At 38.8% G+C, this 22,622-nt stretch overlaps 1 protein-coding gene across 2 annotated transcripts in view; it reads left to right on the top strand.

Moving 5' to 3' along the window:
- The window catches only part of LOC122076817 (zinc protease PQQL-like), a 37,032-nt gene extending 14,629 nt beyond the window's left edge, over positions 1-22,403 (top strand). The window contains exons 2-12 of one of the 2 annotated variants that reach the window (XM_042642389.1): positions 13,831-14,064; positions 18,702-18,863; positions 18,977-19,126; positions 19,250-19,341; positions 19,431-19,512; positions 19,646-19,729; positions 19,837-19,953; positions 20,107-20,217; positions 20,296-20,376; positions 21,071-21,265; positions 21,984-22,403. In XM_042642389.1, the coding sequence (XP_042498323.1) occupies positions 13,831-14,064; positions 18,702-18,863; positions 18,977-19,126; positions 19,250-19,341; positions 19,431-19,512; positions 19,646-19,729; positions 19,837-19,953; positions 20,107-20,217; positions 20,296-20,376; positions 21,071-21,265; positions 21,984-22,061 (1,386 nt within the window). In that variant the 3' untranslated portion in view covers positions 22,062-22,403. The remainder of the gene's footprint in view (positions 1-13,830; positions 14,065-18,701; positions 18,864-18,976; positions 19,127-19,249; positions 19,342-19,430; positions 19,513-19,645; positions 19,730-19,836; positions 19,954-20,106; positions 20,218-20,295; positions 20,377-21,070; positions 21,266-21,983) is intronic. The other variant, XM_042642390.1, reaches the window with a different exon arrangement.
- The last annotated feature ends 219 nt before the right edge of the window (positions 22,404-22,622 follow it).

Below are 22,622 nucleotides of genomic sequence, written 5' to 3'. Positions count from 1 at the left end.
CCTTTGGCCATTAACTTAGTCTTTAATTGAGCAAGAGAACCATCTGGGTTAACTTTAACATAGACCCACCGAGAACCAATAACAGACTTACCCTGACGTAATGGTACTAGATCCCAAGTATGATTTGTATCTAAAGCCAGTAACTCCTCTTCTATAGCTGTCCTCCAGCCCGGACTAGACAATGCCTTTGCAACAAACTTAGGAACATGATGACAAAACAAAATAGAAAGACAAGTTTGAAAAGATGAAGACATATCAAAATAAGGAACAAAATTTGATATTGGATGTTGGGTACAGCTTTGAACACCCTTACGCTGTGCAATGGGAACATCAACATCAGAAAGGGAAATACCTGGATCGGGGACCGTAGACAAAGATGACGAGATATGAACCGTAGAGAAAGGTGGTGCGGAATATAAACAAGGACGACGTGTGTAGAATATTGTACCGACTGGTGGCGGAGGCACAACTGTGGAAGGTGGTGGCACCACTGTATTTGCAGTAACCGGTGGAGAATAATTTTGAATAACCTATAGGGGAAGATCATCATCTATTAGACGTAACAATAGACTCATAGGAATAAGAAATAGACTCAAAGAATGATACATCTGTAGAGAAAAAATATTTTTGAAGTGTAGGGCAATAACAACGATAACCTTTTTGAGTACGTGAGTAACCTAAAAAGATACATTTACGAGCACGTGGATCCAACTTTGACAAACTAGGACGATGATCACGAATAAAGCAAACACAACCAAAAGTACGAGGAGGAAAAATAAATAAAGGATCAGAAGGAAATAACAGAGAATGGGGAATAACACCCTGTAACAACAATGAAGGTATCTGATTAATAAAATGACAAGCAATTAAGACTGTATTTGACCAAAAAAGTTTAGACACTTTCATCTCAAACAAAAGAGACCGGGCAATCTCCATTAAATACCTAGTTTTCTGCTCAGCAACACCATTTTGTTGGGGTGTGTCTGAGCAGGAAGATTGGTGTATCATACCACAACCAGCCATAAACTAAGAGAAAGGACCAGAAAAATATTCCTTGGCATTATCACTTCGTAAAACCTTGATGGTGACTTTAAATTGATTCTGAATTTCAATAACAAAGGCACAAAAAGTAGAAAATAACTCTAAATGATGCTTTATTAAATAAATCCAGGTAACTCTAAAATAATCATCAACAAAAGTAGCAAAATATCGAAATCCTAATTTAGAAGTAATGGGACAAGCAAATGAACTAAACAAAAAGGGTGCACGGACCATTTATTGACTTTAGGTGGATAGCTTACACGGTGAAGCTTCCAAAACTGACACAACTCTCTAAATTGGAAATAGAATGGAAATGAGGATCAAGCTTCTGTAAACTCTGCAAAGGTGGATGTCCTAGTTGACAATGGATTTGATGGGGGTTAAGGATACTTGAACATGCAACGAAAGTAGAATTGTCTTCAAACAGATAAAGCCCCCAAACTCTATGACCTCTACTAATCGTCTTCTTCGTCGTAAGATCCTAAAAAACACATGAATCAGGAGAAAAATTTATGGAACAGTTGTAAGATAAAAGGTTGAGATGAATATTTCTAGTGCCTTTGACTTTAGCAACAGATCCATTAGCCAACGTGACAGTAGCAGAAGACTTTTGAAAAGAGGAAAATATACTTGAAATACCAGACATATGATCTGACGTGCTTGAATCAATTATCCAGGGTCGAGAAGATGATGAAAAATATGCAGTAGCATTACCTGTCTGGACAAAAGTAGCAGTGGAAGGTTGAGGAGATGGGGTCTGAAATTGAGTATTTCGTATAAATTTTTCATCTGTCATCTTGACCATTTTTCTTTAGATTGTCCAGTTGAGGAGACTCAGTAATTGTTGCTGAATTGGCAAACTATTTTTAAGGAGGTTTGCCATGAAGTTTCCAACAAAAGTGTTGGATATGTCCTAGTTTACTGCAATGGTGGTATATTCGTGCTGCCCCTGAACCATCTAAAGTGTTGGAAGTATTGGATGGTTGCCCCTATTAGTTATTACTTCCACTGCCAGTATTACGAACCCCACCTCGATTAGACACAAGACCAGAGCTCTCCGTTGGTGTAGATGCAGGATCATTAAAATTCCCTCGAGCTACTCGTAAGACTCGAGAAAAGGTATCTGTAAGAGAGGCCACTTTATCAGTTCAAAAAATCTGAGACCGGACAACATCATGCTCTGGTCCAAGTCCACCCAATAAACCCATAATTACGAGCTGTTCCTGCTGGTTCTGCATCTTCTTAACATCACTATAATTGTTGTCACGGCGTCACCAAGGAGGCGATTAGGCGTCCCGGCGTTTTGGAGAGGGAAAATCGGTGGACCAATTAGGGTCAGTCTCATTAATCGACCGCCAAGGGCGTTTGGTGTCCCAAATCGTCTTTGGTGACGATTTATTATGTTTTGTACATTAATCGGTCGCCCTTTTGTTTAAAAAAAAAAAAAAAGGAATGGGCATGGGGGACCCATTACTCAATCTTTTTTACATTGAATCAAGTCATCAACTATGGTCAGCCTGTGATCCCATCATAGTTTTAAAACCAAATTGGACCAGATGGGTAAATTGTGTTTGCCTGTAATAGGACCCTTTTTGGTTTCTATTCATAAGAACCATCCAGTACTAAAAACTTAATTGAACTAGTGATTTTTTATGACTTGATGTATAATTGTATAAGTCAATAATTCATGTTGATTTTTTATGACATGATATGGCTATATTGATTTTTGATGATTTGATGTTGCTTAATGTTGGTTTTATATGTTATAGAGTATATATTGTAGGCTTGTAGTAATGCTAAATAACTTTATAAAATAGGGAAAATAAAAAATGACACATGGGCTATTTGACCGCCATGGCAACGCCATAACTGGTGATTCGTCGCCAAATCGATTAACCACCCCTCCACTGCCTTGGTTCGATTTGACACCGTGACAACTATGCTACTAATGGGAAGCAGAGAGTTTAACTCCTTATACATCCTCTTGAAATTAACGAAGTATTGAGTTAGAGGTCGGCCCTTTCGATCAACCCTATAAAAATCCTGAGATAGCTTATAAATATGAGAAAGGTTGTTCTGTCCAGAGTACAAAACATTCAAATAATCCACAACTCCTTCACAGTATCGATGTGAGTAACAATATCAACAATAGAGTTATCTATCAAATTCAACAGCTGGCCCAAAATACGTGCATCAACAATGTCCCATGTAGCATCCTTAGCAGGTTTGCGCTTTGTAAGATGATCCTGTTATTCACAACCAGTTAACACCAATTGTACAATTTTCTTCCATTGTTGAAAATTGGCAGCTTCTGCAAGTTTCTTTCTGTAATTCTATGAGAGGATGATGATATCACCTTAGTAACAACATTCTTTGGCTCAGTGTCAGCCATAAAAGCAATAGGTAAAGAGAATTCTAGAGACCAGAGAATTAGAAAATAAATCACACAATCGATTGATCATATGCATTTGATCAATCCTAATAGAAGAATTGAATCGTCAGAAAAAAATCCACAAAAATACCAAATCGGGAAGAATTAGCCCAAATCGTAAAACCCTATTTTAGGCCAATCTAGGGTTACCTACGGTTGGGGCCATAGGGCTCTGATCATGGTTTAAAGTTTTTCCGATACAATATGATACCCTCCTATACGTATCTTAAAATTAATCAACCGATACGACGACCGATACCCTAATCCTTGATCTTTAACATATCCTAGTGTATCTCTGATACGATATGATACCCCTCGATAGGTGTCATAGATTTAGCCAACCGATACGGCGACCAATACCGATACTTTAATCCTTGGCTTTGATGGAGCTAAAAATTAGATCGAGTGCTGTTGGATGGAGGGGAAGAAAACCTCCAAAGGGATTTTCAAATTGAGCTATGAATAGAAAGATATGACCAAAATCGATTTTGGCAGAGTGCCAAAACCCTGACAGCTTTGATTGATTTTTCCACCTCTCGAATACTTCAATATTCAAGCCAAAAGTCCAGTCCAACAACCATTAGCAATTACTTTGAGCTAATCCTTAACACCATATGATTGATTGCATCTAATCAATCCTTTATTCAAAGTCCAGCAAACTATGGAGGAAACCACTCCTCTAAAAGTCGAGGAGCCTAAGGAGGACCAGTAAGAGGGGTTGTTACAGATGGGAGAAGAAAGAGCTTTGATCGATTTCTTCTTGAGGATCAAGGCTTTGACACCATGTAATTAAAAGAGAGAGAGAGAGAGAGAGAGAGAGAGAGAGAGAGAGAGAGAGAGAGAGAGAGAGAGAGAGAGAGAAGAGTCCTGTGATTTGTGCAAGGGGGGTGCCCACCTCTATTCATTATATAGAACTCCAATCAGCTATTACAAGTCCTATTACAAGTAAGATATAAGTCCTACTATAAATAGTAAGTCCAAAACATAATAGGAAACTAACATAAGCTTACTAATATCTAATTAGACATCAGTCCTAGTTAAACTAGGACAATCCTTATTGGACTGGGAAAACACCAAGGGAGAAGCCTGTGGCTTGCGCATGACTCCTCCCCTTCTCATGGACTTCTAACAAGGGAAATTTTCAGTTTCAGTTTATTGAGTTTCTATTTTATTTCAATTTTATTAGTCTAAATTTTAGGAAGTAATTAGGGGTCTTTATTTTTTTGGGTTTTATAAATAGATGTGTGGCTGTTTGGAATAGTAGATTTGAGAATGAATTAAGTTTGATTTTGTGTGAACAGCCTGCATGACAGGGTGTTGTGTGAGCTTCCCCCCCCCCCCTTCTGTGCGATCTCCCTCTCTCTCCCCCTTATTCTTTGTGATCTCTCTCCCTCTCTTCTCCTTCTTTTCCTTTTATTTCTCCTATATTCTCCCATGTTCTTCCTGTGTTTTAATGGAGCCAGGTACTGATATGATAAACCAGAAATCTCTGCTCTGTTCTGGACGACTCGGCTGTCCCTTCTTCGAAGGTTCCGTCTTCTTCATCTCGTCTTCTTTTCCCCTCATATTTTGGGTGTTGCTTCATCACTGAATGGCGATTCGAACCCTAGAAACTTTGACCTGAAATTGACACCTGCTATAAGAGGTTCAAGTTTTTTAAAAACTCTCTTACCGTGTTTACCACCAGACCTGGGTTCAGGTTTGATGCAAGGCTAGGTCTCAAGGACCTAACCCCTGGCAGGATCTGAAAATCTGGACTAAATAGGAGAAAATTGAGAGCTTACACACCGGGGCTCGGATGCGTCTGGAATTTGTGGTGAAGGTGGCCAATAATATTCCCAAAATATCCTTCAAATTTGGCTGGAATCCACCAAGTAGTTAGGAAACCAATTGCTTTCAAGAGGCTACCCAGAATAGGGTTTTACAGTCTAGAGTAGAGAGAACCCTGTGGCTCCTTATTGAGGCTTCCAACAGGCCTGCCAAGCTGTTCAAGTGGCCCCTTTGCTGGCTGGAATAAAACCTTAAAAGGGCTTGGAGATTGGCTTTCAGATCTGGCAGATTTGAAGTTCGAGCCAAAGAGGAGAAAACTTTGTTACAGCAGGGATCGATTTCTGATTCTGGCATGTACTTATTCTTCAACAGAGGTAGTCCTCAAGGCTGGTTTCAAGCTTCAAAATAACACTCCATAACTAATGAAAACAGGAAATAAGAAAAAGGAAGATGGTGACTAGAGATTATAGAAGAAGGGGGGGGGGTTAGGGAATGGCTATCTTAGCCTGGGTCTCTCACCCTCAACTCTCACATTTGATGAAAAAATCTATTTTAGGTCTAGGAGTAAGCATTGCTCATAGATAAACTTCATTGTTTCATGTCTTAACTGTTTCAATCGATTCTGGCCTTTGTGTAGGCTCCAAAGCTGATTACAAATAAGAAACTACTAAATTAGGAAACTTCTTGAAAGTATGAACCAAGACTTAAGAGATTATTCCTTCCTAAACCAAACTACTTGCTAACGAAGAAAACATGTAAATAGAAACTAATATCAGGCTAGTATCTTCTAAAAATAAAAACTAACTTGCTTCCTAAGAAAAAGACCAAAAAGGAAACAAGTCCTAGGAACTAAGCTTGCTGAAATCAATGGGCAGATCTTGAGCTGTTCTGGAGTCTTCTTCCTTCCAGATCCGATGGGACAATTGCATGCTTCTAGAAGGACCATATGGGGCACCAGCTTATTCACATGAACAATGTCACATGAACAGTACTCATGAATAGTTATTCCTGTTCACTCTCTTATTTCCTCATGCTTTGATCTACATCAAGGTCCTTCAGTCTCTTGTTACAGATTCTTCGAATCGATTCTTGATGCTCTTGAGAGGGGCAGTGGTGGCGATTCTACACCTAGAATATCAGACCTAGCCATCAAATATTGGAGGAGCTCTCCTTTGTCATATGCAGGTCTTCCGCTACTATTCGAGTCATGAGGTTGAAGGCAACCCCAATACCCCAAATTGTGGGTTTGCTTTAAAGTCTTTCATACTCTAGTTTCCAATTATACGCTTAGGATTTGGGTTAAGTCATCCCTTAGCCATATTTTTCCTATGATTCCAAGATTACCCCTTCCAATTACAAGTCCACTTCTACTCACTTTTGGTTCCCTTTCTTTTGGTAATTGGTTTCATTAAATTGTGATATTGCCGTTATTTGTGGGATTAATTGAGTTTTATTATTTGGGTGGGCCCATAAGGGAACCGAATAGGGTTTTTGGACCCCATATCTGCATCAGGTTGTGGTTATGTTTCTCGCTGTAGGAGTAACAATAGGAACCAAGATAGATTGTTCCAGTCGCCCTTTGGTAAAGAACAACCACACAAAATTTCAGGAGGGAAGAAAGAGGAACGGAAGAGATCAAATCACTTCTGTCAAATTGCTAACGCCGCTAGTTGGAGGAAATATTAGTAAAACATAATAAAAAACGAAGAAGAAAGAATTTGAAGAGAACGTAAGTTGGATATCACCTGAGACGAGAAGAGATCTGACAGGAATAGATTGATTAGCGCATTCGTAGCTCTTGATAGCCAACGATATAAATTCAAATTAATTCATTTCAAATATTCCCAGTTGTTGGGTACATGCGAGTATATAAAGGGGAAACAACTCCTAATTCTAATACTATCTTGAAACTGAAAGTTTGAAGCAAACTCCACAACTCAATCTCCTACGACTATATAAAAGACTCGTAGGAATAAAATAATAAAAAGAAATTACAAAAATAAACAACTCCTAAGTTACCCAAAGTGTGACTGTATCATTCTGCTTTTGAAAAATTATTGAATCCACTCATTGATTTTCGTCTTTTTTTTTCTTCCTGTTGTGGTGCACAAACGCTGCGTAGAACTAATGAACCGATAGGATGCTTCTTTTGGGTTGACTAAGTCCATTATCAATTGTGTGTTTAGGGTAGCTGATTATACTGATGCAGTTAAATCATCTATATAGGCTTATTTGATTGGAAATAAGCCTTGGGTTGGGTTATTTATGTGTTGGGCCTTTGATCCTATGTGTATTTGTTGTAATGAGCGTATAATATGCGTAAAAGCTAGGCATACGGGATTAGTTAAGTTAATCTCTTTATTTCTTTATTTTAATTGTTATTAGGTGTTTTAGTTGGGCTGGATTAAGATTCTATGAGTAATCCTGTTTTGAGTTAGTTTCCTTTATTTCAGTTTCCTAGTCAGTTTAGACTACCTTATTAGTTAAAGATTGAGTTAGGCTTTTCCTTTTTAGTGCTTGACTCTAATTTTGAGTCTTCTATATAAGTTTGTAAGGGAGGCCTGCATTGTACACAAATCTTAATTAATGAAAAACTATCTTTCTGCTTTTCTTCTCCATTGGTGAAAACTGGGTGTTTGGTTGAAGATCCTTGTGTTCGATCAAAGCTGGTTGGTGTTTGATCCATCCAACCACCTTGTAGTGTGAAGCCCGGGTGTTTTCTTGTTATTATTCTTTTTCCATTCTTCTTCTCCATTAGACAATTAAGGATTCTTCTGAAATTTCTGCAATTGCTAATATGATTTTGATCAGTTGGTCTTCGACCTCAAGAAAGCCTTCGATCAAAGTTTGACCTAGATCAGGCCTGCTGATCTAGACATATATTGGAATCCCCATTCTGCCCTTATTTCTTAACTGATATTTTGTGCATCAGTATACTGATTCGAGTTCTGGTTTTACTGATCTGTTATTTGCTGAGATTTATGGCCTATGTTCAGAATTGATTATTTTTTGGATAATAAAATATTAAATTAAGAGAGAAAAGAATATACAATTGAGGGAGGGGGGGGGAAGAGGGGGGAGGCAAAGCCAACTATGATGTAGATAAGTCACTTGGGCTTATTTTATTGCAAATAAGCCTTGGGTTGTGTTATGTATCTGTTGGGCCTCTGATCCTATGGGTTTTCTTTGAAATGGGCCACTTTAATAGGCCTAAAATATGGGTAGAAGGTAGGAAAACGGGATTTTATTCACTAGTTTAATTAATTGTTATTTAATTCAATAAAGGCCCATTAGGCCATTAGTTGGTTGTCAAGTCCTATGTGGATTATTAGTTAGTTAGTCTTACTCTATGTTAGAGTCATAAAGTTAAGTCCTAGCCCTATTTTGAATTCCTAGCTGTAGTAGGAGTGTCTAGTCCTATTGGGAAACTAGCTCTTAGTATCAGTATGATTGTAAACTTCCCCTCTATAAATAGAGAGGCATATGTACTATTATTGGACAGATTTTGAATGAAAGAAAGTTTGCAACAAAATGCTTAGAGCAGCTGAGATAGCTGTGGGTGAGAAGCCCAGGCTAAGATAGCCACTTCCTTTATTTTCTTTCACCCTTCTCAACCCCCCATCTATTTTATTCTTCTTTTTTTATTTTATTTTCTGTAACATTCAAGAGATATAATTCAGATTCTGATAAAAGTCTGCAGAAATCAGAACCGATCAGCAATCCTAGTGGGAATAGGAGAGAGATCGATCTCCTCTCTTTCTCTCTTCTGTACTCTGTTCAGCCAGGTCTTCAATCAAGGTATTCCAGGCCTCATAAGGGTCCCTCGATCCATACCTAGTCACTGTTGGAAGCATTCAACTGTTGTTCTTGAAGGTTCTCAGTTTTCTCTCCTAGGTCAGAAAATCAAGAAAGCTTGTAACTTCACAACCAACCGTCAGAATCCTCTCAACTTTGGGGGTTTTTGTACCCTCCCTGGGGACTATTATGCCCAAGAGTGCAACTCAATTGGACTCCTACAGCCCTGGCCGCACCTCTCTTTTTCCAGCTTTATAACAGGTCTTTCTCTCTCCTATCGGTTAGGTTTGGACTGGTTTTGCTCCTATATGGATATTGTATCCTTGGGGATTTATTTGATGATTTATTTCTTTGTTTCTTACTCCTATTTGTATTGTTTGGGGTTATAAATTGCAGTGTTAGTTACTTGTAATCTACTCCTACATTAAGTGGTATCAGAGCTATGGTTGAAGATAGCTCCAAACAATCTATCAGGGCCTAACCGAAGATGGTTCCATCAGTTCGTTACTTCGCTAGACAAAGGGATACATTCTACATCCTTGATTGGTTAGATTCTCTTGAGGAATATTTTGACTACTATAACTTGACAGAGACACAAAAGCTTCAAGTTGTTTGTTTCCGGTTGATTGGTCATGCTAGAGATTGGTGGAGAGTCCATGAAAAATGACTCTGAGTTCGAGGACATGAGCCTAGGACTTAGGAAGAGATGAAGTACGAGTTAGTGACACAATACCTCCCTGTATATTTCCAAAGAAGGTTCTTCCCTCCACAGGATTCCCATCAGAATACATCCACTGCTGCCCAATCTAATGATCAGCCACGTTATTTTCATGGGGAATTCCTTGAATGGATGCGTGAATTGGACATGTACTTTGACAAGTACAACTTAACAGAGACAAAAATGCCAATATGCATGTTCTCAGATGAGTGATTGTGTTCGAATGCAATGGAAAGTCCATGAAAGGCAACTTCAAGCTCAAGAATGTAAACCTAGAACGTGGGACGAGATGCAGTATGAGTTGGCAGGCATGTACATATATGAGCATGAACGAAGCAGGTACTTCCTTCCACCAGATGTCCAAAAGCCACCCACAATTAACAAGAGCATGAAGAAATTATCAGCGTCTATTGCAAAGGAGCAACAAGAGAAGACACCTCTGACCAGTAAATTAGAGTCAAAAGTTGAGGTTAGTGTTAAAATTTTTCCAGCCATTCCTATTGTTGAGGAAGAACTAGTCATTGATATTCCTATCAACAAGACTCATGTGGGAGAAGTAGAAAGCAACAAGGTTTCCACAATGGACAATGAGGTTGAGATTAGGGAACTTGACACTACAACAACTATGATGATTGTGAACAGCCAAGAGGAAGATCCTAAGGAGTTCAAGAATGAAGTTGTGTTTGAACCATCAATGGAACCGATTAGGAACCATCAAGTAGATGAACCAAAAGAGCTTTATGTTGCATTGAAGTTAGAAGAGATCAAAGGTGCATATGTACATGACCCTATGGATACATCCAAAGATGTTGAAGTTGAGCATGTGGAGTTTGTCATCCTATTAACGTATCTTGAAGATCGAGCTCCTCACATTCTAGACTACATCTTTATCATCAAAGAGCTACCTGAATTTTTCTACGGCTTGAAGAGAGACGTGCACCATGATATGATCACCCTCACACTCTACAAAATTCGAGGACGAATTTTTTCTAAGAGAGGGCGAGTTGATATAGATAAGTCACTTGGGCTTATTTTATTGCAAATAAGCCTTGGGTTGTGTTATGTATGTGTTGGCTTTTGATCCCATGAGTTTTCTTTGAAATGAGTTAGGCCTAAAATATGGGTAAAATGTAGGAAAACGAGATTTTATTCATTAGTTTAATTAGTTGCTATTTAATTCAATAAACTATTTAATTCAATAAAGGCCTATTAGGCCATTAGTTGGTTGTAAAGTCTTATATGGATTATTAGTTAGTTAGTCCTACTCCATGTTGGAGTCATAAAGTCAAGTCCTAGTCCTATTTTGAATTCTTAGTTGTAGGAGTGTCTAATCCTATTGGGAAACTAGCTCATAGTATTAGTATGATTGTAAACTTCCCCTCTATAAATAGAGGCATATGTTCTATTATTGGACATATTTTGAATGAAAGAAAGTTTGTATTTATGAAAGAAAGTTTACAACTAAATGCTTAGAGCAGTTGAGATAGCTGTGGGTGAGAAGCCCAGGCTGAGATAGCCACTTCCTTTATTCTCTTTCACCCTTCTCAACCCCCCATCTATTTTATTCTTCTTTTTTTATTTTATTTGCTGTAACATTCAAGAGATATAATTCAGATTCGGATTAACGTTTGCAGAAATCAGAACCGATCAACAATCCTAGTGGGAATAGGAGAGAGATCGATCTCCTCTCTTTCTCTCTTCTGTACTCTGTTTAGCCAGGTCTTCAATCAGGGTATTCCAGGCCTCATAAGGGTCCCATGATCCTTACCTAGTCACTGTTGGAAGCATTCAGCTGCTGTTCTTGAAGGTTCTTCTCAGTTTTCTCTCCTAGGTCAAAAAATCAAGAAAGCTTGTAACTTCACAATCAGCCGTCAGAATCCTCTCAACTTTGGGGGTTTTTGTATCCTCCCTGGGGACTATCTACACCCAAGAGTGCAACTCAGTCGGACTCCTATAGCCCTGGCCGCACCTCTATCTCTCCAGCTCTATAACAGTTCTTTCTCTCTCCTATTGGGTTAGGTTTTGGGCTGATTTTGTTCCTATATGGGTATTGTATCATTGGGGATTTATTTGATGGTATTATTTCTTTATTTCTTATTCCTATTTATATTGTTTAGGGTTATAAATTGCGGAGTTAGTTACTTGTAATCTACTCCTGCATTAAACTAGAAGGGGGGAACAAAACCTACAAGAGGGAAAAGGGGGGAGCAGCTACAAAAGTCAATCCATGGGATTGGGGAAATAATAGAGGATAGGAGGCCTTAGGAGACAACAATGAGCCTATTTTTTGGTGAGTCTCTAACAGTGCGATGATAGAGGGAGGTGAGTTTGGAGCTGACATCAAAGTAGATGGCCTTCCAAAATCATAACAAAGGACCGAGATTTGGACTTCCATCTACGGAGATTACGCTCCATCCAAAGGTGAGAAATGGTGGCACAGAAAGCAAGCTTTCTGGTAGTGTCGCAAATGGTGGATCCGCCAAACGTAATATCGACCCAGATCCATTCTCAGCTGAGAGGAAGGATTCGTCTGTTAGAAGGCCAGCAGTGCTTGAGAACACTCTTCCAGATGACAGAGGAGAAGGGCAAGAGAAGAATAGGTGATCGACATCCTCAGAGCCATTCCAACAAAGGCAGCAAGCGGGGGGAACATGGATGGGTGGTGGATGAGGAAGGATTGCGTTGGGAGGCAGCTAAGGATGACACGCCAAGCCGTGAAGCTGTGACGAGGGATATGACGCTTGAACCAGATGGTTTTGCACCAAAGGACAAGCAGACCTTTGGAATGGACAAAATCCCAAGCTGAGGAAGAGGGGAAAGATCCCGAGGGAGAGGGGACCAGATGATTTTATCTTCTCTTCCCCTGTGGCCTAGAGGAAGGGGGAAGGGAGGACCAAATGTCAGCAAGAGGCGGGGGGAGGGAGGGGACCAGCCAACTAAAGAGATAAAGAAAGAGACTCCGCGCATTTCTGCCCAAGCCAGAGGAGTAAATGATTTGAGGGGTGATGGAAGAGGAGAGAATACCTGAGGGATGCCAGGGATCAAACCGAAGGGAGGTAGAGGAGCCATTGCCAATGGTCAGAATTGATTGTTATGAACCCCTCTCCTTGTGCTACTAGGATTGGTACATAACTTCTGATCCAGCCCTTGGATCGAGTTACGAATCGCAGCAAGTGTTCTATTCAACTACTGAACTCAACCCGAGTTTCAGTCTCATCTGATCTGACCACCTGATGTTGAGTTTTAATAATTCTCCCTCATCTGATCTGACCCTTATCTGGTTTATATTCTTTTTCAATTTGATTCTGTTTGGTACTGTTTTGATTATTCAATTACAGTATTACATTACATTCCCTTCTTCCTGCAATTGTTTTTGTCACTGATGGATATTTCTATTTATGTTGGTCATTACTCCTTAACTGTTGCATTGTGGAACTTAGCTTTCTGAAATCAGCATATTAGGTCCCTGATATTTTGATGACACCTGAGTTTTTGAAGAACCAGAATTTATTGCACTTTCTGTCTTGAAAAAGCACCATGGTTCGTTATTCAATCCAAAAACCATTACAGGTTGTAAAGCCAAAAGCAACCAAAAGGTGTTCATCAATGTTATGTTATTAAATTCTGGGTTGGAATTTAGACCACTCTTTTATTTCCCTGGCTTTTGCATAAATGCAAATTAATTTTACATGGGTCTGCCATATGATGGTGTTTATCTACACAGAGTTGGTTGAACCAGTAAAATCAATCAAATACTTTGTCATTGGACTCCATGTTTCTTTTTTGTTAACAGTCAAAATATCAAAAGAAATGTTCTTAACATCCTTTTTGTTGTCATGGCCAAGAACTTGGTAAAGGCGAATGTTGTGCTGGTTTTGAATTTTATACAAAGTCCATGCTGATTTTGACACTTACAGTGATATATTTTTATCCTTTTCTTATCTATTTATCGTTTTCCTATCTAGGGAATAGAAGATACTTAATTTTTCAAAAAATTTCTACCGGTTGGGTATCTTTTGGCTTCTGTTTCAGATTAAACCCTCTTTTTATTTTTTTTATACTTATCTGTTGATAGGTTCTCTTCACGGGGTATACATATGGGGGTCTATCTGAGCTTGCAGAAAGTGAGTATTTTTCATGTTCAATGGGCTCAACCATTGCTGGAGAAATTGGAGTGTTTGGTCACAGACCATCTGTGCTCATGGACCTGCTAGCTGGTAAGAGAGCTGAAGTTGGCACTAAAGTTGGAGCGTACATGAGAACCTTCTCTGGTGATTGCTCACCTTCTGACCTGGAAACTGCTTTGCAGGTTTGTCTTTTTGTGGATGCCGTGTAACGTATAATCCTTTTAAGACTTGTAATTATTAGATGACTTAAATTTTTTTATTTCTGTGTTTCTGTTATTGCTTTTTATATTTGAAGCAGTTTGTGGAACTAGTGTGATCTCTCACCATTTAGCTGTTCTAGCACTGGATGAAGAAAAATGTGTTTTGTTTTAGACCCAATGTATGGCTTGGCATTGGAGCTAGTGGCAGATTCTTGTTTGAGTCCTGTCAGTAAGGTCGGCTGGTTGGAAGTGAAAGCAAGGGAAATGAAATTGAAGCAAAACTATTTATTAACAATGATTATGCAACTAATTACAACTTTCCAAATCTAGTAAACAAAATTTACATTCCTTTGCTATGGAATTCTTTATATTCGGAAAGGAAATAAAAATTCCATTTGGAGTGTTTAATTTCCATATTTGGTAACATTTAAAAAAAAATAAATCATTTTGGTTTTTTAACTAATTTTCACTTCCCTTTGTTCCCTTATCTTGCAGCCAGATGGAGCCTAACCTGGCGTTAAATTTAAAATTTGAGAAGTATCCAAACTGTAAGCTCCACAGCCTGAAATAGGCATGAGTTAATGCAACCTTGATGTTTGTACCCGGAAATTGTGAAGCTCATAAGAAAGAGGAGCGAGTCTGCTCTGAATTATTTGTACTGGAGTCTGGTTAGAGAGTAAAATGTATTTCCTTACCCAAACAATAGTAGCTAAAAACATGGGATAACTCAAATCTTACAGAAACTTTACAGAAAGTGAAAGAAGAAACTCTAATATGGCATACTTACCTGAACCTGGGGCAAGCTCTAATTTTTTAATTATCTCTTGATTAGGATTTCAGGTTCCTTCTTTTTTTTATTGAGGCACTGTATGAGATATTGTGTTATTGTTCTTAGAGTTCTCTCAGATTTATACATTGTGGCCTTCAGGTATGTGGTTCCCTTGGGATTTAGTGCTTTTGATGGTCACAATCACTTGCTCTCACTGTGTTGCTCTATCTTTTCATGTAGTCAATATCTGTGTAATTGATCATTTGCACATATACCTACAGGGCTGGGGTTGAGGGCACAAGGGTAACCTGACATTGTTTTTCTAATGTAGACTGGAGCGTGCACCAGTGGGTTCTAGATTTGGCACACTTGCCATAGTTCCTCTTAATTGATTCACTTCAAATAAGTGTGATCTATTTTACAGTGTCTCTGTTGCTCATTTGGGAAATGAAACTTTGTAAACCTTATAATTTAGGGACATCTTAGGTCAAACCAACCGTCAAACCAACTGTTGAATGGGAGCCCTTTGGATTGGTCATGTCTCCAGTTTCGGGTTTCATCTCCCTGTGTGGTCCACCATGATATTTTTAAAATTTTTTAAGAGTCATATCGAAGCTACCCAAAGCTGCTAAAGTTACATTGTGAACTATTTTTTTATGATAGATAAAATGTGAACTGAATTTCATACCCTCATCTAAGTGGATTGGGCTAAAAATTTCCAAACTGATAGTCGATGATGTGGAAAAATTTGAACCAGTGGAGCTATCACGTGGCTGATCTTTGGACTGTGTTGAGACAGGGTCATGGGGCTGTGTACATATATCAATATGGCAGGGTTTCCAGAGTTGCTTTGGTTGAAAGTTATGTTTATCAGTGTATAATTTATGGTTACAACTTGCAGCTCTGCTAGATGTGAGACTTAAGCATAAGCAACTGGAACCAGTGGTACAAAGTGAAGCGCTGTCAACAATTGAGACCAATTCCTTCCATAAATTCAACATCTCAATATGGCTTTGCAAACTGGTATCGTAAAAGCAACATCAAGGACCATTAATCAGATTTGTAATGCAGGAATATGTGGTTATTAGAATCCCCATCTTCCAAAGCAGATTTGGCAAAGCATGAATAATAGTTTGTTAGCTAGTTCATCTTGTATGACACTTTAATTTCAAGGGAGCACTGGAACTTTTTCGTCCCTTGTCACCTTATGAAAAGGTCCATAACCAATTCATCTCCACACTATGATGGATGTGTGGGAAAACTAGGAGAGATAGGGTAAGGAATGACAAGGTTAGAGATGGGAGTAACCCCGATTCAAAACAAGCTCTGAGAGTGTCGTTTAAAGTGGTATGGACATGTCCAGTGGAGACCTAGGGATGCCCCAGTGAGGAGGAGTGACTAGATCCAGATGGAAGGAGCAAAAAGAAGTAGCGGTGGTAGGCCTAAAATGACCATAGAAAATGTTGTAAGAAAAGACATGCCCATCAAAAATCTGGGTTTGCTTTGGGTTCTCTGCCGGTAAAGTACCTGGGGCTTCCTCTTATTCCTGGGAGGCTCACTGCCCATCACTACACTCCTTTCTTGGACCTCATCAGGAAACGCCTTCGACTTTGGAAAGGAAAGCTTTTATCCTTCGCAGGCCGATTAGTGCTTGTTAAAGCTGTCCTTCAAGCTTCTTATATTTATTGGACTGGAATCTATGGGCTGCCCAAGACCATTATATCTAAAATGGAATCCATCTTTGCTGCCTTCCTCTGGAAAGGGTGTGAATCTTCTAGATTCCTTCGCCCAATCAGTTGGGCCGCGGTGTGCCTTCCTAAAAATGAAGGGGCTTGGGTCTTAGGTGAATCAAGGACGTCAACAATGCAAGAATCTTAAAGCTCATCTGGAAAGTGGCATCTAGGAAGCAATGCATTTGGGGGTTTACTCGCATATTATCAAGCATGGCTCCTTCTGGACTATAAATTCTCTTCTAGACTCCTCCTGGGTGTGGCGCAAGATATTCTCCCTCAGAACCATTGTGTCTAGATCTATTTCTTATAGCATTGGGGATGGCTCCTCCACCTTCCTCTGGCTTGACCGTTGGCATCCGATGGAAATCCTCTCTAATGTGCTCACTGCCCATAGCATCTACAGTTCGGGGCTACCTAGGCATGCTAGAGTTGTTGACATTTTATCATCTGGAGTCTGGGCCCCCCCAACTCATTCCTCTCCCCAATTTGCTGAGATCTGGAATAGCTTGCTTGCTCTCCCTCTTGGAGGGCATCAAAGAAGTGATTCAGTCCTTTGGCTCCACTCTTCAAATGGGCTCTTCAGTACCAAGACTGTTTGGGATCACATCAGACTGCATGGGGACCCAGCTCCATGGCACAGACTTATTTGGTTCAAGCACCATATCCCTAGGCAAAGCTTCACGGCTTAGAGGGTCTTTATAAAGTGCCTTCCTACGCAAGCATTCCTCATCCAGAGAAGAATCCCAGTGTCCCTAGCTTGCTATCTTTGTGGCTCTGAGCTGGAAGACATTGATCATCTCTTTTTTGCGTGCCCTGTTTCCCGCTCCATTTGGATTTTTGTCCTATCCAAATGCTGGCTGGTCATAAGAAGAATCTTTCCTTTCCATAGGGCTTCCAAGGGAAGACTATGTGTGATATGATTGCAAAGCTTATTTTTTGTGCCTCAATCAACCAAATCTGGATGGAGCGCAATCATAGAAGATGGACCTCTAACTCTCGGCCTCTTGAAAAGATTTGGAGCTCCATATTATCTGATGCCAAAGCAAGGATCTCTAAAGTTGCTATCACTTGTCTCCCTTCTCCTAGAAATTGCCATATTGTAGACTCTTGGGAGCTTCCCTCCTCTGTTTTTCGGACTTTAGCCTCCTCTTGAGGGCTAAGTCCCTTTTTCTTTCTCCCTCCCCTTAGGGGGCTTGTATGTATTTTCTTCTTAGTAATGAATTTTTTATTCACCCAAAAAAAAGAAAAGAGGCAAAGATTATGTCTCGACTCCAGTTTTATCTCAAACAGAGCTGTTTGGAGGGCAAAGACCCATGTTTCTGACTTATTTTTCGTAGAATCATGTAGCCAACCCCATTTAGTTGGGAAAAGGCTATGTTGTTGTTGTCCTCAGCTACACAACCAATTCATCTCTACACAACTACCCAAGGGGTGATTCTCATACTATAAATCATTCAAGAGTCTGATCTGAAGAGGCATTACAAGCAGCATATCTCACATGGCGCAAGATTATCTAAAAATGTGATTTATATCCCTCACATGTTAGAGAAACTGCAATATGCTTCCTGAAAAGTCATGGTTATGTTCTAGAGTCTTTAAATGTGTTCATACTGAAGTGACAAGGGTATAGGATTAGTTGCTAAATTTATGCTAATTTTTTATGTGCCGTTAAATAAGTGTTCTATATTTGCTTCTTTTTTTGGTTATTTTACCTATTTAATAGGTTCCCTAGTTAATATGTTCCATCTGTTTTTGTTAGTTTAACTATTTAATAAGTTCCCATAATACATACATTCACTTTTCCCATGAACCGAACCAACTTGCAAATTTTCAGAATTACAGCAGCATGGTGAAACTTTCAACTTAAAATAGATTTCCACCAAATTCGTGAATATATAACTTAATATGCCATTTATAGATCCTTATTTAGTGATTTCTTAAGGTACTGAAAGGTCTTATTATGAGATTTGCATAATGAGTTGATAATCTTTGTATAAAATGATGTCAATCTTGATTAAAAATACCATAAGATGATTTTGATTTTTGACATTCATTTGGTTATATTGTAGTCTTTTTCTGTTGTTTTCTAATCTAGTGATTACATGTGGTACTTGTAGCTCGTCTATCAACTATTCACAACAGATGTAAAGCCAGGAGAAGAAGTCAAAATAGTGATGCAAATGGCTGAAGAAGCAATTCATGCTCAAGAGAGGGATCCCTATACGGCATTCGCAAATCGTGTGCGGGAGCTTAACTATGGGAACTCCTACTTTTTCAGGGTAATCCTGATCTTGCATTTCTAATTAGCTTAATCTTCTACTTCAGCTGTTTCTTGTTCTTTTTATTGGTAAATTTTGCTGGTGCTTGCTAGCTGATGTTTATTTTTGTGCAGCCAATTAGAATTAACGACCTTCGAAAAGTTGATCCTCAAAGGGCTTGCGAGTATTTCATTAACTGTTTTAAGGACCCTTCAACTTTTACTGTCGTAATCGTTGGAAATATTAATCCTGTTCTGGCACACCCTTTAATTTTGCAGTATCTGGTAAATTTAGTCTCCCTTCTAAGTTGCCTGGGCCACTAAACATTAATATTCCATGTTGACTTTGTTGATCTTTCTCAGTAACATCAATATTCTAGTTGACTTTGTTGATGTTTCTCAATCTAGGGAGGGATACCAAAGACTCCAGAACCAATTTTACATTTCAGCCGTGACGACTTAAAAGGCTTGCCTTTCACTTTTCCTGCAACCATCATTAGGTAGAAATGCAGTATTTTTTCCATTGAAGTTTTAAAACAATCTCTCCTTCTCTTGCTCCCGTCTAATGCATTGGTTGGTGAGCTTTTAGAGATGTAGTTCACAGTCCCATGGTGGAAGCACAATGTTCGGTGCAGCTATCCTTTCCTGTGGAGCTGAAGAATGAAATTATGGTATGTGTGAACTTGACATGAGTGAGAAACTATAATGGCTAGTTATGAGTATGTTTATACTCACATTATGTTAATTTTTTTTTTTTTTTCCTTTTTGGGGTGGGGTGTGTAACTGTGCCAAACTTAATCATAGATCGAAGAAATTCATTTCATCGGGTTTCTATGCAAACTTCTGGAAACAAAAATAATGCAAGTTCTTCGGTTCAAGCATGGACAGGTGTTTTTCGTCTCTAATTTCTTTAGTTTTTTTATTGTTGAGTGTTTGTGTCTAACTAATGTTATTCTGTAACCTAATCTTTCTTTTGAATTGCATTCATTCCTCAGATATACTCAGTTGGCGTTTCAGTATTCCTTGGGGGTAATAAACCATCGAGAACTGGGGACGTGCGTGGTGATATTAGCGTAAATTTTTCTTGTGACCCAGATATCTCATCAGTGTTGGTATGTTTATAGTTGTGTTATGGAAGCTTATGTTGATGTACTATAAATGAAGGTTCTGTTACCTCACCCCACACAGACACACTACACACCCAAATCAATTTTTTTCCGGTTTCTACCAAGTTAGTGATTATGTCCTTGCAATATTCGTTGCAGGTTGAACTTGCATTAGATGAAATATCACGTCTTCAGCAGGAAGGCCCCTCAGATGAGGATGTTTCAACCATCCTTGAAATTGAGCAACGAGCCCATGAAAATGGACTGCAGGTGGTTTTTATAACCACATTAATTGTTTTTTATGTTATGGTTGCAGCCCAGGTCCTGATTAGTTTTGTTCTGCTGCAGGAAAACTACTACTGGCTGGATAGAATTTTGCGCAGTTACCAGTCAAGGGTGTATTCTGGTGATGTTAGCACTTCTTTTGAGGTTGGTACATGGAGTTTTCTTTTCTATTGTTCTCCAAAGCTACATTATGCCTCAAGTTTTTTGGTTTGTGCATGGTTGATTCTTGGTGGTGTTCTGTAGTATCATACTCATCTGTTGGATTCTATTTCTAAAGTCTTCGAAGACCTGCTTTGGTCTGATTGTAGTGCAATATTTGTTGCTTTACAAAAGAATCTCATATAAGTATTTGAGTGTATTCTTGAAAAATCTCCATGAAGTAGTAGAGTCTTGGAGTTCATGATTAATGGGTTTGATTTTTTGTATGTACTGCTGTTGCTAGCTAGTTTGCCGCTATTGGCATTCACAACTCAGCTATGTGGGTGGGTTGTTATGGTCTTCTGCCTTTCAGTAGGGATTTCCTTTATTGAGAACGCATTCTCTTGCTAACCTGTTATAGTGAAAATGGTTGTTTTGATCTTTCATTTTTATGGCCTGTCCATTCAATATGTAATTGTGCCTTAACAAGTATCTTTGACATTAAATATGTATTTAAGCATAAATTTTGGGATGCTGCCAACCCATAGCGTGCCCTCTCTATATGATAATCAGGCCACACCATTCCTCATTATGGCTCAAATCAAAGGGCTTGCTCTGACTTCTCATTTAATGGACTCCCCTCTCCCTGCCTCCGCCCCCTCCCCTTTTTTTCTGAGTCAGTTGTGTTATTCTGTTTCAGATTCATGACGAAGGCCGCATCAAAGTAAGAGAATCCTTGAGACCATCAACAGCACAATTGGCGCTGCAACGAATATTGCCTTTTCCATGCAGAAAACAGTATACTGTAGTGATACTCATGCCTTTGACATCTCGATTGAAATTGCTCGAATCTTTCATCCAATCTGTGCCAAACAGATTTGGCAAAGATGCAAAGGTCTGTCACATCTATTGGCAGTCTTTTATGCACTGCATACGTACTCCTTACCAAGGTTTAAAATCTCGGAATCAGGTGCTAAATCTGGCTCCATCGATTCCTATTCTGATCGGATTGGAATCGGTTGGACTTGGTCTAACTCTGTGCACTAAGAATCAGGGTTAATCAGAACTGGGGTCGGTTGATTCCGAATCAAATTGGCTGATTCAGCCTGTTCCAATATGATTTTTAAACCATATTACTTACATATGATACAGGTCGGTTTTTTGATCTGATTGTTTGCAAGTCAAAACCATGTTTGGAAAATTTTCAGTAGAATTTTACTCATTGATTTTATCTGGAAAATTTCCTTTACGAGGTTCTTACCTGGAAACATAGCCTTGAGAAAAGGGCTAGGAAGGGGGAAAAAAAAACAGTCAAAGAAACAGTATTTTCTGGTAGTAAAATAATTTTTTCTTGTGAAGGAAACAAAAAGGACCAAATCAAGAGGTGAATTGAGTTCATTTTCAAAATTTCAAAGGCTAGAAATAGTAGAAATTGCATAGCTTTATTGTGTTTCTGAATACACTTTATCTCACTTGAACCTTTGGTTCCCACCTGGCTTGTACATTCATTACTTATATTGCATTCCTGATATCTTGATGTAATATGTGCATTAGAGAAAAAGTAACATTGTTTCTATGAGTTTGAATTCTTGGTTTCTTGTGGTTTCTCGCAGATTCTGGCCAGCATTGCAGGTGTGGTTGTTTTGGCTTTTACACTGTGGAGATACTCAAGGAGCACCTGGAAATCTTAGGACAAATTACTTTATCAGAGGCCTATATACTAGAAGAAAAAAAATACATCCAATAGGAAAACACTAGAGATTTTTTCCAAAAGAAATTGTAGGCACTCAGAAATCTTGGAAAATTGGAGTCTCTGAAGAACAAAATTATGTAAGGATTCAGAGAGGTCACCCTTACTATTAAGGGATGAAGTTCCAGAAATCAAATCTAGGCCCACATAAGTCACATATCTTAGTATATGTTTTAGTCAATTAATTACTATGCCATTATGGGTCTCACCATTCTGTATCATACACAATTATTCTTTTCCAACATTAATCCATTCTGCTCAGGAAGGGAGCATAGGGGACTTACATGAGGTGGTTGTTTTGTTAACATTGAAAAACCTGATCTGATTTTATTTTATTTATTTATTATTATTATTTTTGAACTTTTAATCGAACACAAAGATAAGAAACTTCTCTTTTCTTACCAAACCAAAATCCCTAGGCGGAGGTAGCAACATCTCATGCCACTTGAAACAAATTTCATCAGTTATCCAAGACGTCATTATAAAGCTTCAAAAGCTATTT

This window comes from Macadamia integrifolia, chromosome 4 (assembly GCF_013358625.1).
Source record: "Macadamia integrifolia cultivar HAES 741 chromosome 4, SCU_Mint_v3, whole genome shotgun sequence".
Taxonomy (NCBI): Eukaryota; Viridiplantae; Streptophyta; class Magnoliopsida; order Proteales; family Proteaceae; genus Macadamia; species Macadamia integrifolia.
The sequence above is the reverse complement of the archived record's forward strand: the minus strand, read 5'-3'. Positions and strand labels throughout refer to the sequence as shown.